Consider the following 17333-nt stretch of genomic DNA (forward strand, 5'->3'; position numbering starts at 1 on the left):
CCAGGTTGTGTGTGTGTGTGTGTGTGTGTTTGTGTGTGTATGTATATGTATCTTCTTGATCAACTCAACACATCTATTGATGGACATTTAGGTTGCTTCTGCATCTTGGCTATTGTAAATAATGCTGCAGTGAACATAAGGGTGCATATATCATTTTGAATTAATGTTTTTATTTTCTTCAAGTAAACACCCAGAAATGGAATTGCTGGATTCTATGGTAGTTCTGTTTTTAAGTTTTTGAGGAACCTCCATACTGTTTTCCATAGTGGCTGCACCAATTTACATTCCCACCAACAGTGCACAAGGGTCCCTAGGGTTGTTTTTTGATTAGATGACTTCATACACATGAAATATTGGTCTAGAATAAGGAATCAATAAATATTACTTAGAAACTTTCAGGACAAGTTGGACAAAATGCACTTTTTCCTATTCATCCTGTTAAATATAGCTAAAAACATAGGACATTATATATAAAATACACATAAGAAGACTCTGAAAGGAGGAGAGAAGAAACCAAATCAACTGGGAACTATGGGACATGAGAAATGACGTGGCACTGAGTTCCTTAGGTTTTCTTTCTTGTTTTATATATCCTATACTGAGTGCTGGAGAAGGTGGCAACCTAGAAACACCAATGGGTGCAGAAAAATGTTCCAGCAAAAACTTCTTTGGACCTTCCCCCCCAAAGATAAAAGGGGTGGCGAGGGACAGCCTGCCAAGACAGGACATTTTTGGCCAGTAACTTCCCTAATACAGTCAAACACTATGGAAGGCTCTGTGGCTCCCATCCCATCTTCACCAGTGAAAAGGTGATGGAGAACCTAGACTTCTACTCTTACCAGGCTGTGACAAGGTGTCCTAAACATCACCACCTCCCCTGGTGGTGTCAGAGAAAGTTATATCAGGAATTGGAACTTTCATTATGGCTAAGATAAAGCGGTAAGAAGGATCTTGCCCCTGGCATTGTCAGTGGAGTCAATGTGGGGAGTCAAAATGAGGTGCCATTCCCCCCTATCAGCCAGGATGATATAATGGAAGCCTAGTGGGATCCTGAACTTTTACCCTAACTCAGCAGTAATGAGGTACCCCTTACTCTCGTGAGTGTCAGTGGAGGCCTAATGGGGAGCTGGAACTTACACCTGAACCTGATGGTAATGAGTTGTCTCCCTCCCCCACTGACACAGTATCAGAGGAGGCCTGATAAAACAGAAGATTTAAATAGGATCTTTAAATAAGCTCCAGAATCTCCTAATAAAAAACTTATAATGTCCAGGATACAAACAAAAATCACTTGTCATACCAAGAACCAGGAAAATATCAACTTGAATGAGAAAAGCAATCAGTAGATGCTAACACTGAGGTGACAGAGACTGGAATTATTGGACAAGGATTTTTAAAGCAGCCATCATAAAAAAAATGCTTAAACGAGCAACTACGAACAGATTTGAAACATTTTTTTAAAAGCCTCAATTAAGAAATAGAAAGCCTCAGCGAAGAAATAAAAGATGTAAAGAAAAAACAAATGGAAATTTTAGAACTGAAAAATATAATAATGAAAATAAAAACTCACTGAATTGGTTTGACAGCAGAATGAAAATCACAAAGGAAAGAATCAGTGAACTCGAGAATAGAAAAAATATATATTTATAAATGAATTAATTAATAGGATATTGTGGACTAGGACGCCAGTCAGGATGTCCAGAGACTTGGGTTGCAGGTATGGCTTTCTCCAATTCTTAGCCAAATGTCCTGTGCATTATTCTTTTTAAGGCTCCATTCCCTCAACTTTAAAATAAAATAGTAAAAACTACCCTGGCTACTGTACATGGATCCTAAATCCAAAGTGTCTTGAATGTTTACTAATATTTTCATTCTTCATTTATCAAATATTTATTGGGTGCCTAATATATAGATCCTCAGACTATAAGGAAAATATAGTCTCTGCTGTCAGGTAGATTATAGTAAAATGAGGGAAACATTTAAGTAAGTGGACTAATTGTTAATGTAATATGATAAGTAGTATTGTAGAGATATGTGCACAGGGCTTTGGAACTACTTGGGAGAGGGCGGTGGTAAAGGAGAAGGACAGCCACAGAAAGAACAGCCACAGAAATTCTTTGAATAATGTGAACTCTAAGAATTGCACATTTTGTAATTCAGTATAGCTGGAGCATGGGAAGTTGGATGAGGGGAAATGAAGCTGAGTAGATGAAGGGTCTTTTATATCATCTAAAGATATATACTTTTTATCCTGAGCTTTATGGAAAGGTATTAAATGAGTTTGAGTGCCATTTGATGTGATAACATTTAATTTGAGGAACGACATTCTAGTAGCAAAGGAAGATGACTTGAGAGGATGGGGTAAGAGCTAGGGCAAGGAGATTAATTAAGAGGAAGGAATTGTAACCCAGGTTATCAATGAGAGAACTGAACAATTGCAAAGACAGATGTGACAATACATACAGTTGATAGAATGTGGAGAATGAGGGATCAAATTTAACTTTTGAGTTTCTACACCTTGCAGTGGGTGTGAGGTGGTTCCTTGAAATATGGAAAACAGGAGGAGGAACAAGTTTGCAGTTGAGATGGGCTGTGAGTTGGAGGTGGGGTGAAAATGATTATCGTTTTGGACATATTATTATTTCCAAGGAGAGATGTCCAGTAGGCTGTCGGCTATAAGGGAATGGAGTTCAGAAGGGGATCAGAGCTGGAGCTAAAGATGGAAGTTGAAACCATAAAAGTATAAAGATCACCCAGGGAATGTACATAGAGTGAGCAAAGGGATGGATATAGAATGTTAGAAATTACTGTCAATTAAAGATTTGTCAAAGGAAGAAGATTTCATGAAAGATATTGTTGGTTCGCAAACTGGCCCCCATTCATGGAGGGCAAGGAGAGCCTAAAGAAAGGGGCAGACCACTCCAGAATGGTAGGTGGGTGGCAGATTTAATAAACAAGGAAACTTGCGCCTGAGGCGTGTCGTGGGTGGCCAGAAGATGAGTAGATCTCTGCACCCACCCACAAGAATCTTGAAAATAATGTCCTTATCTGGGTTCAGACACATATTCAGTCCAGATGAACTCAAAAACACATTGCTTTCTCAAGGCTATGTCCTTGAAACAGCTACTAGTATGGGAATAGTAGGTGGCACTCATGTTTCAAGGACGGGGGGATCCTATGATTGCCTGGGTCCAGCTGACAGGTCAACCTGCGGTTACATCCTCTCTGTGAACTCCTTCAACAGACATCTAGAAGGAACAAGTAAGAAGTAGGAGAACAATAAGGCAAATGACAAAGTGAGTCCTCCATGAATCTTTGGAATTGAGAGGGCTCCTCGTTTTGTGAAATGTTATGGGCATAATTCAATATTGAGCACAAAGAGTGGTAGAGTAGAAGTGGTAGACAGAGGATAATGACGTCATCAAGAAGTGTTCCAGTAAGTCAGTCTTTCATGTGTCTGAAATGTATTCTTTTCAGAAATAAAAGCGAAAACACAAAAATATGAATAAGTATTTTGTGGGAAAATTCTATAAAGTATCTTTCCTTATTTCTGCCAAAATATTGAGTAAATATTTTTTACTTTTTCTTGGTGCATTAGTTAATTATGGCCACAGTTATGCTGCATATCACCATAAAAATCTCTGAGCCATAAGGTATTTTTTTCATCCATTAATTTGTAGGTTGTCATGGGATCAACACAACTGGAAAGGTTGTTCTAAGACAGGGGTCCTCAACCCCCGGGCCGCAGACCAGTACCGGTCTGCGGCCTGTTAGGAACCGGGCCACACAGCAGGAGGTGAGTGGCGGGCGAGTGAGCGAAGCTTCATCTACCGCTCCACATTGCTTCCCATCACTCACATTACTGCTGAACCATCCCCCCCCGCACCCCCACTCCCCCGGGTCCATGGAAAAATTGTCTTCCATGAAACCGGTCCCTGGTGCTGAAAAGGTTGGGGGCCGCTGTTCTAAGACATCTGTCTGCCTGGGTTGGGCTCCTTGCTTCCTTTGGGCTCTGCTCCCATCTGCAAATACTCATTCTTGGCACCAGGCTGAGGAGGAGGCAGCAGTAATACCTGGAGGCTCTTCTCCTGGAGAGGGTGGAGGTGCAGGAGAGCAAGCCCAGTCGTGTCAAGCGCTTTCAAGCAAGTGCATGCTTCATGACTGCTTATTAGCCAGAGCTGACATCACATGGATGACCCCAAAGTCAAGGGAAGTATTCTCCACTGATGAAGATGGAGGCAAGAGGAAGAGACAAAATATTTTTAATAGAAGTAGGGGTGAGGAGAAGAGACAATGTTTCTGAGCAAACATCGCATCTATTGCACTTGGCAATTCAGAATCATTGTATTAATTACTCATTGTGCTGTACTGTAAGGTCATCATAGTCACCGTTACTGATGTATACAGGGTCATTTGATGCTGATTAAATGATTCCTTCTCCTACTGCCTTCTGTATCTGTTATTTCTTATTGCTGCCACTATATCTATAGGCATTCTTAATTCTCTGCTTCATTTCACGCAGGGCTCTTTGAGCGAAGACCTGACAGTGATACTCAGCTATTTAACGGGACCTTTTCTTGTTGCTTCAATATTTTCCTCCTGTTATTTTGCATTTTTATAATATTTGCTAGTCTGACATTGGAACAAATGGACCATAACTATACTTGTATTTTTTATCTAATACTCTCCTTCTAAAAAAGTGGCAAATTCCATGCTCAGGAAAATGAGCTACATTTTCTTAAAAATTATCTCCATCTGTCTACATTATGTCTTTATTTTCAAAGGAACGCACTCAGCAATGGAGATAAAGAGTGGTGAATTGAAAAGTTTTTAAAAAGCTATTAATGTTTTATGTGCATTTTGATTGTTTATTCAGATTATGAAGCATTTCAAACGTGCAGAAAAGAGCTTACCTATTCTTTGTGAAATTGGGGGTATTGCACTTAATTGAAACAAACAAATATGTGTGTGTGTATATATATGGACACACACACACATATATATACATCTTTCAAAGAAGAATTGATTTTTCCAGTAAGTCTGTCTTTTTACAGCAGGTACCCAGACTTCAGTCATGCATCTACTATTTGCCCTCTCAGCTTAATGCATCTGTGCTGCACTTATATACAATTCATTTCATCCATGTAAAGTAGATTATTTTGGTGCTGTATACTCTAGTTTCATCCTAAGCAGTAAAATCCACAAAATTGTCACCTTGAAGTGTGAGGTATATTTTCTTCTTGTGCACATGAAAATAAATACATATTTATTAAAAGTGTCACTTCTGTACCATCTTAGTTTACAGCCATCATTACCTGACATAACATGCATGGGGAAACATTGTTTTAAGGGCAGCTCTGCCAAACTAGGACTATAGAAACCTAGTTAAGTAACAATATATATTTTGAAAAGTCATTCACTTTTACTTTCCAATTATTTTTCAGGTTTGTGGAAGGGATGCTTAACATTTGTTACAATGCCATCGATCGTCATATTGAAAATGGTAAAGGAGATAAGATTGCTATCATTTATGACAGTCCTGTTACAAATACTAAAGCCACTATTACCTATAAAGAAGTCCTGGAGCAGGTAATATTATCAACTTTCTGTACATGTTATTTGGAAATCATACAGAAATTATTTAAATAGCATACATTCTCATTGCATAACTTTAATTCTCTTAGTTCATTGACATGTTACTGTACTTTTGGTGTGCACACTGGAAATAGAGGTGTGTTAATTCTTTTAAAGTATTTTTATTCCTTAATTATATTTTACAGTACTGGAAGATACTTATTTTAAAGGAAGAGGTTAACAAATCTCTAAGAACATGGTTATATTCTCTCTGGCCTTCGTTTTCCATCCACATTGCCATCACCTTTGCCCAGCTGTTCTCTTCAGCTCTTGTACTATTGAAGTAGTCTCCTAACCTCCTAACTTCCCTACTACCAGGCTCTGCTCCTGTCAGATTGTCACCTAAAGTGACACTAGGATTTTCTTCCTAAGAAACAACATATTTCTCTACCCCACTTAAAAATCTTTTCTTTAAAAATTATCGTTATTCAGAGAGCAAAATCGGGACTTCTGTGATGTACAAGACACTTTGGAGTCTGATCACAGCATCCATGCTGTGAAACTTCATTTCCCAACATTCTTGGCCATGAACGCAACCCTTTTTCAACCCATATTTCCTGCCACTCCCTCAGGCTTCCTGGCCCTTTAAAGCTCTTTGCACATGCTCATTACTTTCCCTTATTTGCTCTTTTTTTAGTTTTTTCCCATCTGGGTAGTTCTCAGATGGATCATGATATTGACAGATAAGTTATGAGATTTTTTTTTCTTTTAATATTGGGGTAGAAATGGGATTGCATAAGTAATTATAAAAGTATTTGGGTATTATGAATTGTGGGAGAGTTATTCTAGCTCTGGGGGAGGGCATTTATTTATTTATGACTTGAAGGGAGGTAGAGTGGAGGGCAGGGTTTCTCAGCCTTGACACTATTGACATTTTAGGCCAGATAATTCTTTATTGTGGGGAGCTATTATATACACTGTAGGATTTTTAGCAGCATTCCTGGTCTCCCTGTTAGATGCACCCCTTCCCCAGCTGTGATAACCAAAAATGTCTACAAACATTGCTGAAATGTCCCTGGAGTGGCAAAATCACCACTAGTTGAGAACTTCTGGTTGAGCAGAGTCTGTCATGCTAGGTTTTGGAGGCCTTTGCTCTTTTATGGAGGCTTTTCGAATCACATTCTCTTACTTTGCCTTTTTTTTTTTTTTTTTTTTTTTAAGCCTCATTTAGAATTTTCATGCAATTTTTAGAGTATTCAGTCAACTTCTCCTGGCTCTCTGAAATAATATCCTTTTGCATCAGCAATATTTGTGTTTAGTTTTCTAAGAGATTTCAAGAAAGGCAACTGAGACAAAACAATTACTGCCCCAATCCTGAGTTGCTACAAACAGGAGAGAAAAGGTGGTTTTGCACAGGCTGCGTATCAGCCTGGCTGCAGCAACAAATTCTTCCTTCAGCTGATTTGAACATAAGAGGAATTTATGAAAAGTGAAGACTTTAGAACTAGGCTCAGAAAAATGGCACACCCCAAGGGAGAAGGGGCAGCAGTGGAAAGTTAAGAATCCACAAATCGTCTAGTAAGTAGACTTGCTGACCTGACTTCTAGATTGACAGAGTAGGTACATCTAGTTGGCCAAATTTAGGTTACATGCCCGAAGTCCCAGGCAGTTGGGAGGAACTGTCTTGTTGTCTTTTTATTTCTTAGTAGGAATGGGGCCCTGCCTCTCTCTAGAACTCATACTAGGGGATTTCCAATCTAATAAGAAGGGAGTTCAAATACTGGGCAACTGAATACAGAACAGAAGGAAATAATGCTGCAAATATACTGTTGGATATATTTCATTGGTCTGTAAGTGGGAACTGTGTATTTTCAGAATGAAGTGTACAGAGACAGAGCTCACGCTAGGGCTGAGGAGTTAAGGCACTCTGTTACCAAATGACCTTGTTTTTCATCTGAGGCTGTGTTTTATTATGAGATAACAGAAATTTCCTGATAACCTGTTATATTCTGTTTTATTTTAGGTTTGCATTTTCAGCTTTTAGATAAGGTTTAGTCTATGTTTAAAAACTTAATCCTATGATTTGGGCATATTGCCACAGTCTCATTTTATTAATACTTAAGACTTAGGTTAATATTAAGATACTGGTTAATCTTAATTGCTATACTGATTAGGAAACTTATTTATACTTTATAAATATATTATCTGTATCAGTATATTGAATTTGACACATGACCAAGCCTCAGAGTCAAAGAAAACACTTTAGAAACATAAAATTGGAAGAGTTAAATAATGGTTATTTCTATTCGCATTTTCTGTTGTTTTCTTTTTAATCAATAAGTGTATATGATAAGTATACACACACATTTTGCTTAGAAGCCGTTCTGCTAACTCAACTTGATTTTCTAATATTGAGTCTAGACTCTTAGACCCTTTTGAGATTTGTACTGGTTCATTGGTTTCAGTTTAGCCTGACATCAGAGTACTTAAAAGGCCTGTTTCTCTCACCTGCTGACAGCTTCTGATTCCGCAGGCTTTTCTTCTCTAAGGTACTAAAGGAAGGACTGTTAGGAAAGACGGAGGCTTTGTTCTCCACTTTGATTACCCGTTCCTGGTTCCCTGTGGCTTTTATTTTATTAAGTAGAGAAGACAGAGCAAGAAAGATTTAATAGGTAATGCCCCTGAGAACAAACAAAAAGAAGTGCCTTTGTACTTGTTTTTTTTTTTTTAATTAATTTATTTATTTATGGCTGTGTTGGGTCTTCGTTTCTGTGCGAGGGCTTTTTCTAGTTGTGGCGAGCGGGGGCCACTCTTCATCGTGGTGCGCGGGCCTCTCACTATCGCGGCCTCTCTTGTTGCGGAGCACAGGCTCCAGACGCACAGGCTCAGTAGTTGTGGCTCACGGGCTTAGTTGCTCTGTGGCATGTGGGATCTTCCCAGACCAGGGCTCGAACCCGTGTCCCCTGCATTGGCAGGCAGATTCTTAACCACTGAGCCACCAGGGAAGCCCTGTACTTGTTTTAATCCCCACTGTCTCATTTCTGCTGGGAGTTTCTGCCGAGGTAAAACTTAAGTTAGCATTTATTAACTAGTGAACCGACAAATTTCAGGCTAAAGTGTTTCAGTGACATGCAGGACCTGAAGATTTTACAGAATGATTCAGAAGTAGAGCGTTTCCTAAACTGTCATCTTTTGTGTGGAGCTGATAATTAAAACAACCCTTTACTAAGATATTTGTAGAGAGATTTGGCCTGGTTCAAGATCCCTCGCTCATTCAACACATACTTATTCTGTATGCCAAACCTTGCTAGGAACAAAGGGATACAGGTGAATGAACTCATTCCCTATTTTTTCTAGGAGCTAAAAAACCATGTGAACATAACAGAGGTTGTGTGGCGCAGTGTTGTATTTTGTGGAAACACATGGAACGGCACCCAGCTCAGCCAGGGGTTAACAGGGCATAGGAAGGCTTTTGCAAGAGTCAGTGTCTAAAATGAGCCCAAATGACCAAAAGTGGGAAGACAAACGGTGGGGAGAGGGAGGGTCCTGGAGACAGAAGGAATGGCACGTGCAGAGATCCTGGGAGGAGAGAATCTAGGGCCGCCGCAGTGGCTTTGGAATGAAGCACAGTGCCGGGGGTAGGGAGGTTGGGCTCCAGTGAGCCAGACTCGGAGGACTCTCAGGACCACACTACGGTGAGCTGTGGTGCTTCGTGATCTGGCTCCTGTGACCTACTCCCCAGCCCCACTGAACTGCACTGCACACCCCACCCCGCCCTGCCTCCTGCAGTGAACTCTCCTGCCTTGCTCCATTCCCACCTTAGAGCCTTTGTACTTGCCTACCTTCTTGAGATGGTTTTTCTTCCAGATAGCTTATGGTTCCTGGTACCTGGATATTATTTTCTCAGTGAGATCTTCCTTGGCCATGTTAAAAATAAATGTTCCCATGCACACCACTTCATGCGTCCTTTTTCTGCTTTCTTTTAAAAATTTAACTATTTGTTACTCAGTACCATTCTATATATTTTATTTATCCATCTTCTTTAGTGTTGTTTCCTCTTCTAGAATGTCAGTTCCATGGGGGAAGGGATTTTTTTGTTTTGTTCACAAGATTGTGCCTGGCCCATAGAAAACATTTGTTGAATGATGGAAGAATGAGTGAATGAGCTACCATTTAGAATTTCTAAGTGACTCTAGCTTCCTTTATTGCAGGAACTTTTTATTTTTGAATTGTATCAGTAGTAGAACTTGATCTTCTTTCCAACTAAATTCTAACTTCTTATTATCTGGGAAAAAATTTAGCTTATTTACATTTGGCTTGGTAGTTCAAGATGAATGTTTCTTTCTTGAATTTCCCATACTAACAACTCTGATCTGCATTCCAGGAGACACGTGTTCATTGTGTCCTTCTCTTAGCTCTTTTCGAATTAGTAGTTATATCAAACCTCAGTGAAAAAAAAGGAATGCGTGTGAGTTTATGTTTGCATGTGTGTGTATATATTATATATTGTATTTATCATTTTTAGAAATTCCTACTTTGAGTTTATTTTCTCTGTATCTAATTTCATGTTAAATTTACCTCTGCGTGTGGTAAGTTTGGGGTTTTTTTTAGTATTCAAACAATTGTGAATTTTTATGTATATATTCACTAAACAAAAATATGACCCCTAAAGGGCATTTGAGAAATGTTTGTGAATATATGTATACAGGGAAAATTGATGAAACCCAGTGTGTACTAAATTTTCCTGATTTAATTCAAACTGAAAGTGTCTATTATCTCTACTAAAGGTAATTTTTGAAACATAATTATGGCAGTGGCTGTAATTATGAAGGTTGAATAATTTAGAGGAGAAAATTACTCTGAAATCAAGGGCCATGTCCCATGAGAAGTCCTCCTTCCAACCTCTGCCTTTTAGGAAGCTCTCTTCAAAATATGAATTAGGCCAACAAGATGAATTAAATGGGAAACCAAATAGAAAGATTGTTGAAGAATAAAGGAAGGAGGCAGACAGTTACTAAAGTCAAGAAGGGGCAGAGGAGAAAAAGAAAAAAATATGTTCCTACAAGTGGAAGTGCAAGGAATTGGTAACAATTATTCTTTTTCTGTTGACAAGCGCCTGTACCTGTTGTATAGTCAGCAACTTTAGGACAGCTGGGTACATCATCAACTTTCAGTTTCTGACCTTTAATAATAAATATATGAAACTATGAAATTATTTGACCTGACATAATTTTCATAGCAAGCAGAGGATAAAGCTAATTAACATAAATTGAAGACACTGATTGGCTTAGTGATGCAAATAAAGATATGAGGATAGAATCATATTTCAAGTATATGAAGTGAAATATTTTCATATAAGACTTTTCAAAATCAATAAATATCTACACATGGGAAATGATGCTGTTAACATTATTAATTCACTTGACAGTTTTATGCTAATATTTTTGCCATTTGTACTAGTTAAATAAGTGTTAATAAATCAATGCATATTGCATTCGGCAAAATTATTGTGAAGATTGGAGCTCTTGGGGAAATTGATTGTTCATTTTCTCATACCATACTTGATTTAAGATAATTTTGTTTCTATTGTAAAGCTGGATTATGTTAGCGTTATCATATATAGTTTTTATGGGAAATTTGATCTATTTGTGGATATTTATGATATATTCTTGGCATGTGTGATGATCTATGTTGCTTTGTTTATTAGTTACTAGGGTATGCATTATATTTGTGAATTTTTCATTTTTTAAAGATATGTGTGCCTCCTTTTGATCTTAATGCTGTTGGGAACAGACCCAACTATTGGAATGATCTCATGTCCTTGTACCACTCCTGCGATATTTAGCAACTTCTCAATATAAATTGAGCCATTTATATATATATTGATTGACTTTTAGGATGTATTGACCAACAAAACCATTAAAGGTTAACAGGAACACAGACAAATTCTGGGAAGTGTGGTTGGTGTGACTAGTTGTCATGTTTTATGTACTGTCTGTAAAAATTGGGGGTGTTTGTTCAATTAAAGCTTTGATTAAATAATCAGTGCAGAATTGTTCTAAGTGATTTAAGGTTCCTGTTGACATCCCTTGCTTCTTTTATATTTGTCTTTCTTTATGAGAAGAAAAATCAAAGAAACCATTTTTCCCCCTCTCAAAATTGAGACATACAAACAGTTCATAAAGAAAAAACATTCTTGCATACTTTTTGTATTGACTTAATTATTTTTAATGTGCAATTAAAACTAGATTTTAATATCCTTTATTTATAGCTCAATACATATATAAAGCCGTATCTGATTTATAAGCAGGATAAAAACAAATGTACAAAGTCAATCTCAAATTGACAATATTAATTTCATATAGTGAATGATATTGAGCTAGAATGGAATGACTGATTGCTAGGTGCTTATGGTTTGAGTGCTGTGGCCCTGGGTCCTTTGAGTTTGGCAACATGTTCCCTATGATACCTCAATTCTCTTGTCACACAGTAGTACTTGAACTTTCATAAAGCCTTTTATTATACAATTTTATTATAAAAAAAGTGATATCATTTGGCTTTTGATTAATATGCATGAGATTATAAAAAACAAATACAAATAAATACAGTGAAATTGCATGAGTGCTCATATAATCCAGAATATGCTTTGCCTTATTAATTTTTAAAAATTATCATCAAAATTAAAACACAAAATTAAAAAATTCTCATAGAAGGCTCATGGACAACTGTGAGAATATCTCCACAGACCCCAGGTTGAGAAATACAACATTAAACAATTTATTAGACCAAGAGAAAGGAATCTGGTTTTAATTCACTTACTACTACTTAAAAAAGTATTCTCCATTAGCCTTTTAATATGGTGTTTATAGCAGCCACACTGTAACTGTTTTAAAATATTAACTTTGTTTTACCTTTTGCATGCTTATTACTATATATACTAATACTATATATACTAATATGTAGAGCAATAATTATCATGGCTTTTATGTTCATTGAAGAATATAGCCATATCTAGATGACTTACATAAATTGGTATTGAATTGAATGTTCTTTATTAATAAAACACAGTGGATTCTGTACCTTTTTAAACATAAATTTGGAAAAATGTATATTTTAACCACATTTTGTTAGATTTTTTTAGAATGTCTATGTAAAGATATGTGAGTGTAAAATTGTGAAAAATGACTTCTCTAATAGTTGAATTTTGTTTCATTTCAGTCCAGGTGGGTTATATTTTTAAAAATGTAATAAAACTTGCTTCAGGACTTGGAATATTTTCTTTAGAAATGCTCTAGGAAACATACAGAAAGTAATCACCTTTGACTTCAGCTATGCTTTAAAAATTCATTTGAGAACTCTTTAATTGGAATTTGTATGATATTTCTCCATATATCTCGAATGGTACTTTTCTGAGTGGTGCTTGGGTTCCAATCTAGCTACGAAACTGCTTAACACATAATATAGCTGAAATACAGTGCATTAGCAGTGACAAATAATAAAGTCAATATCCTTGCAATATTCATAATTCAAGGGATTAAGGGAGGGAAATAAAATGAATACAAATGAAAAATTATTGGAAATATTGGTGCTAGAGAAAAGCAGGTTCAATTAGAGGAAAGTGTAGAGATAGATAGAGACCAGTGAGTTAGTTTTGAGAGGTCTTTCTGAGCATTTTAAAGAGCTACAGAGGTTGATGTATTATATGGAGGGATCTGTGAGAAGGAGATTTGCCTGAGGTGGGATAAGCTAAGGGTTGGGGTGAACAGTGGAGGGAAAGGGGGATGTCATAGATGTCCCAAGGACAAAAGGAGGACTTTGTGAGGATCAGCTGGAAACAGATGCATGAGGGAACCCTAGAGTTTGGCTTTTTTGGTAGATGGAAGGTGGGGAAAGGGTCAAGATCATATGTAAGTTTGGGCTTATAATTTTCAGAGTGTCTATTTTAAACCTCTGGTATACAATGCAGCAAAACCACATTTTCAGACAGTCTGCATTTTTAGAACAATATCATTTGAATATCGTAGTTTTAAATGGTTCTGACTGTGTGTAGTCACTACCTAAGTTCTTCTGTTTCTGTCTCTCAGCTATCCAGGTTAGCTTCTTTAACAACACAACTCTCTTGCTAATATGCTCACCTGTCTTACCTGTTGTTGTTCCACCTCACCTCTGTGGTAGAACTCCAGACCTGGATCAACCCAATTCTTTATTTAAAGAAATTTGTTTTTATTTTGCTTACTGTGTTTACTTTTTCTTTTTTTAGACATCTTTATTGGAGTACAATTGCTTTACATTGTTGTGTTAGTTGCTGCTGTATAACAAAGTGAATCAGCTATACGTCTACATATATCCCCATATCCCCTCCCTCTTGCATCTCCCTCCCACCCTCCCTATCCCACCCCTCTAGGTGGACACAAAGCTCCGAGCTGATCTCCCTGTGCTGTGCGGCTGCTTCCCACTAGCTATCTAGTTTACATTTTAGATCAACCCAGTTCTTTGTTATCTTCATTCCTGTATCTTAATATGTTGAATCCTGTTGGAGGAAAATTACCTCGCTAAAAATACGGGTTTACTACAAATTCATGGTCCCTGGTATCCACTGGGGTTTCAGTGCTGTATTTTTTTCTCCTTTAGCATTCCCTTAATAAGTTTTGTCTTCTGCCCTCCAAAGGCCATTTTAAACTTTTGACCTTCCCATCTCCATGCCTCAAGCTTAACAGGGAATGTTGATTCAAACCCAGGAACCAACTTTGTGAACAAAATCACTTTCCAACCAGTTACTAAAACCAAAAATCTGGGCCCATTTCTTCCCGTCCTCCCATTATTCCCTGCATCCATCAATCATCAGTCCCTATACAGTCTACATGAAGTATTTCTCAAATCGTATTATTTATTTTTATCCCCAGTGTCACAACCCTAGATCTTGCAATAATAATTTCATTGCAAGATAAGGAAAGTGCCTACTTCTACAGAGGATTTAACACTTTTGAATTATTACACATTGAACTTAGGATAAATCTAAACTTAACAGAGCTTAACAAGGCTCTAAAAGATACAGTATATGACACTAGACCTTTCCAGGCCATCTCACAACCTTTTTCACCCTGAATTCTTGCTCTATCCATTCTGAACTGCCTTTACTTTCTCAGGCAAATTCCTGATCCAAATAGCAAATTCCATGAGGATTAGGAACTTTGGCAGAAACTATCAAGTGAGTAAAAGCAGGAGGAAGTCATTATTACTCGACCATTAATGCCTAGAGTGGAAAGATGTTAAAATGGGAAAAAGTGGAGGCAATAATTAATTATTTCTTTTCTATATAATTCCTTTCCTTTTTATTACACATTCTGTAGTCATGTCATGAGTAAATGGTAGGCATCAATTACATTTTCTATTCTTTTAGACCTTGGACTTCTCCTTGATGTAAGATGATTTTCTCTGTCAACAATGGCCTGACTGTTACATAGAGGTACTATTTTAAAATGAACAAAGTGTCCTTTATAAGATGTGATAAATTTTGATGATGTACTTGTAAATCACAACATATGAATATTAAAGAAATGGAAGAACATATTCCTTATCAAGTCTGTGAGCACATATGCATAGAGAAATGTAGGGTTGAACTAAATTTCTGTGAAATATAGTCTGAAATCACATTAGTCTTGAAAGCTCACAGATTATTGAAATTGTGGTTAATTTGAGCCTGAACTAAATGGATTAAACAATTCTCCATTTCATTCTGCTTGCAAATACACAGTCTTAAAATGACGAAATATTGATTGACACCCACTTGTGAAGAAAATGGGAATGAGAAAAATGATTATTCTGAGTAATGATATTTATTCCTTCATTTGGAGAAAATTATTTGAAAGGAAAAGTGTTAGTAAATGTTTTCTAGCTCACTGTCAGATAACTATTTTGAAAATTAGATACTACTTTTTACTTTTTTTTTAATTTAATAGAATTCTGTTTTAAAATATGAATATATATTCTCTGTTTTAGATAGTAATAATACGTTTTACTCTTGAATATAAATGGTATACTTTTTTTTTTTTAATTTTTATTTATTATTTATTTATTATGTTTATTTTTGGCTGTGTTGGGTCTTCGTTTCTGTGTGAGGGCTTTCTCCAGTTGCGGCGAGTGGGGGCCACTCTTCATCGCGGTGCGCGGGCCTGTCACTATCGCGGCCTCTCTTGTTGCAGAGCACAGGCTCCAGACGCTCAGGCTCAGTAGTTGTGGCTCACGGGCCCAGTTGCTCCGCGGCATGTGGGATCTTCCCAGACCAGGGCTCGAACCCGTGTCCCCTGCATTGGCAGGCAGATTCTCAACCACTGCGCCACCAGGGAAGCCCGGTATACTTTTTTTTTAAAGTATTTATTTATTTATTTATGGCTGTGTTGGGTCTTCGTTTCTGTGCAAAATGGTATACTTTTATCTTTTGAGGAAAGATTTCTCTTCTTTTAATAACATCACATCACCTCCACTTTCCTGCTATTGAAAGGAATATCTCACAATTGAATGGACTTAATATAGCATCATATTTAAATGAGAATTATCCAATTTCATATCCAATTAATAGTCACTGTCTTAAAAAGTTACATTTCTGGAAGCTTCTTATGTTAGATGAAAGTATTTTGCATTCCTGAAAGATTTCCTTTCAAAAAGATAGTTTTAGTATTATTTCAGGTCTTAAGCAGTTTTAGTATAACTGATTCTTTTCACAGGTATTTATTTACCTGGATGCATGGCTAGTGCATGACCAAAAGAAGAAACAATTCATTAGAGATAAATTTTTACCTTTTTGATGGCTCTCTATTTGTGTACAAGAAAAACCAAAAACGTGTGTATGATGTCTGTGTATGTACAAAGTATGTGATTAACTTATATGTTTAAAAGTAAAATGCAGGTATTTTAGGTAATTATCTCTTTCTGTGGGGAATTCTATATATTCTGAAGAACAGGTCATTCATCCCCAATTTTAGTAAACTGTTTCCTCAGATATTATAATTGATTTTTAAAGTAGTTACATTTTCTGATATTGATTCGACCAGGGTTTGCAGAGTAATATCATCGCCGCTGAAAAACATGCTTTCTCTTGTCCTCTCTTTCGTGTAATTTTCTTTGACGTGGCCCTGAGGTTGCCTCTGATTGTTATGTTTTTACTATAATTTGGACACCAATGCTATCTTTGTCATACAAACACGATTTTCTTTAGATGGACACACTGGCAGTTTGTGAAGCAAGTGCTAATTTACTCTATAGAACATAGTCTTTGATCAGTTTTGACTAATGTTTATTTTTGTGTCACGGGCTTTTGGTCATGAAATTCTACTAAGTCGCAGACTGCTTTTTTCCCAATATGGTTTATTACAGGATATTGAATATAGTTCCCTGTGCTATACAATAGGACCTTGTTGTTTAAACATCCTATATATAATAGTTTGTATCTGCTAGTCCCAAACTCCCCATCCATCCCTCCCCCGCCTCCCCCCATGGTCTGTTCTCTATGTCTATGAGTCTGTTTCTGTTTCATAGATAGGTTCATTTATGTCATATTTTAGATTCCACATATAAGTGATATCATATGGTATTTGTCTTTCTTCACAGACTGCTTTGGAATGAAGATTCTCCAGAATGAGTACATAAAAATTTTACTGAAGTTTTTTTCATTATTTATGCTTACATGTTTTTGTTTTACCATTCTAAAATTTAAAGTTTTTACTTGCATCTAAACCAAATATATGTGCGTTATATATAAA

The 17333-nt window shown here is 36.9% G+C and overlaps 1 protein-coding gene across 6 annotated transcripts in view; it reads left to right on the forward strand.

The window, feature by feature from the left end:
- Positions 1-17333, forward strand: part of ACSS3 (acyl-CoA synthetase short chain family member 3) — a 142953-nt gene that overhangs the window by 27549 nt on the left and 98071 nt on the right. For 5 of the 6 annotated variants that reach the window (XR_005021577.1, XM_036867014.1, XM_036867019.1 and 2 more), the window contains one exon: positions 5445-5589. Coding sequence is in view for 5 of the 6 variants with exons in the window: in XM_036867014.1 (XP_036722909.1) it covers positions 5445-5589 (145 nt within the window). In the remaining variant the exon portion in view is untranslated. Of the gene's footprint in view, positions 1-3681; positions 3797-5444; positions 5590-17333 lie in introns of those variants that run through there. The other variant, XM_036867018.1, reaches the window with a different exon arrangement.

The sequence above is a fragment of the Balaenoptera musculus genome, chromosome 10 (assembly GCF_009873245.2).
Source record: "Balaenoptera musculus isolate JJ_BM4_2016_0621 chromosome 10, mBalMus1.pri.v3, whole genome shotgun sequence".
NCBI lineage: Eukaryota > Metazoa > Chordata > Mammalia > Artiodactyla > Balaenopteridae > Balaenoptera > Balaenoptera musculus.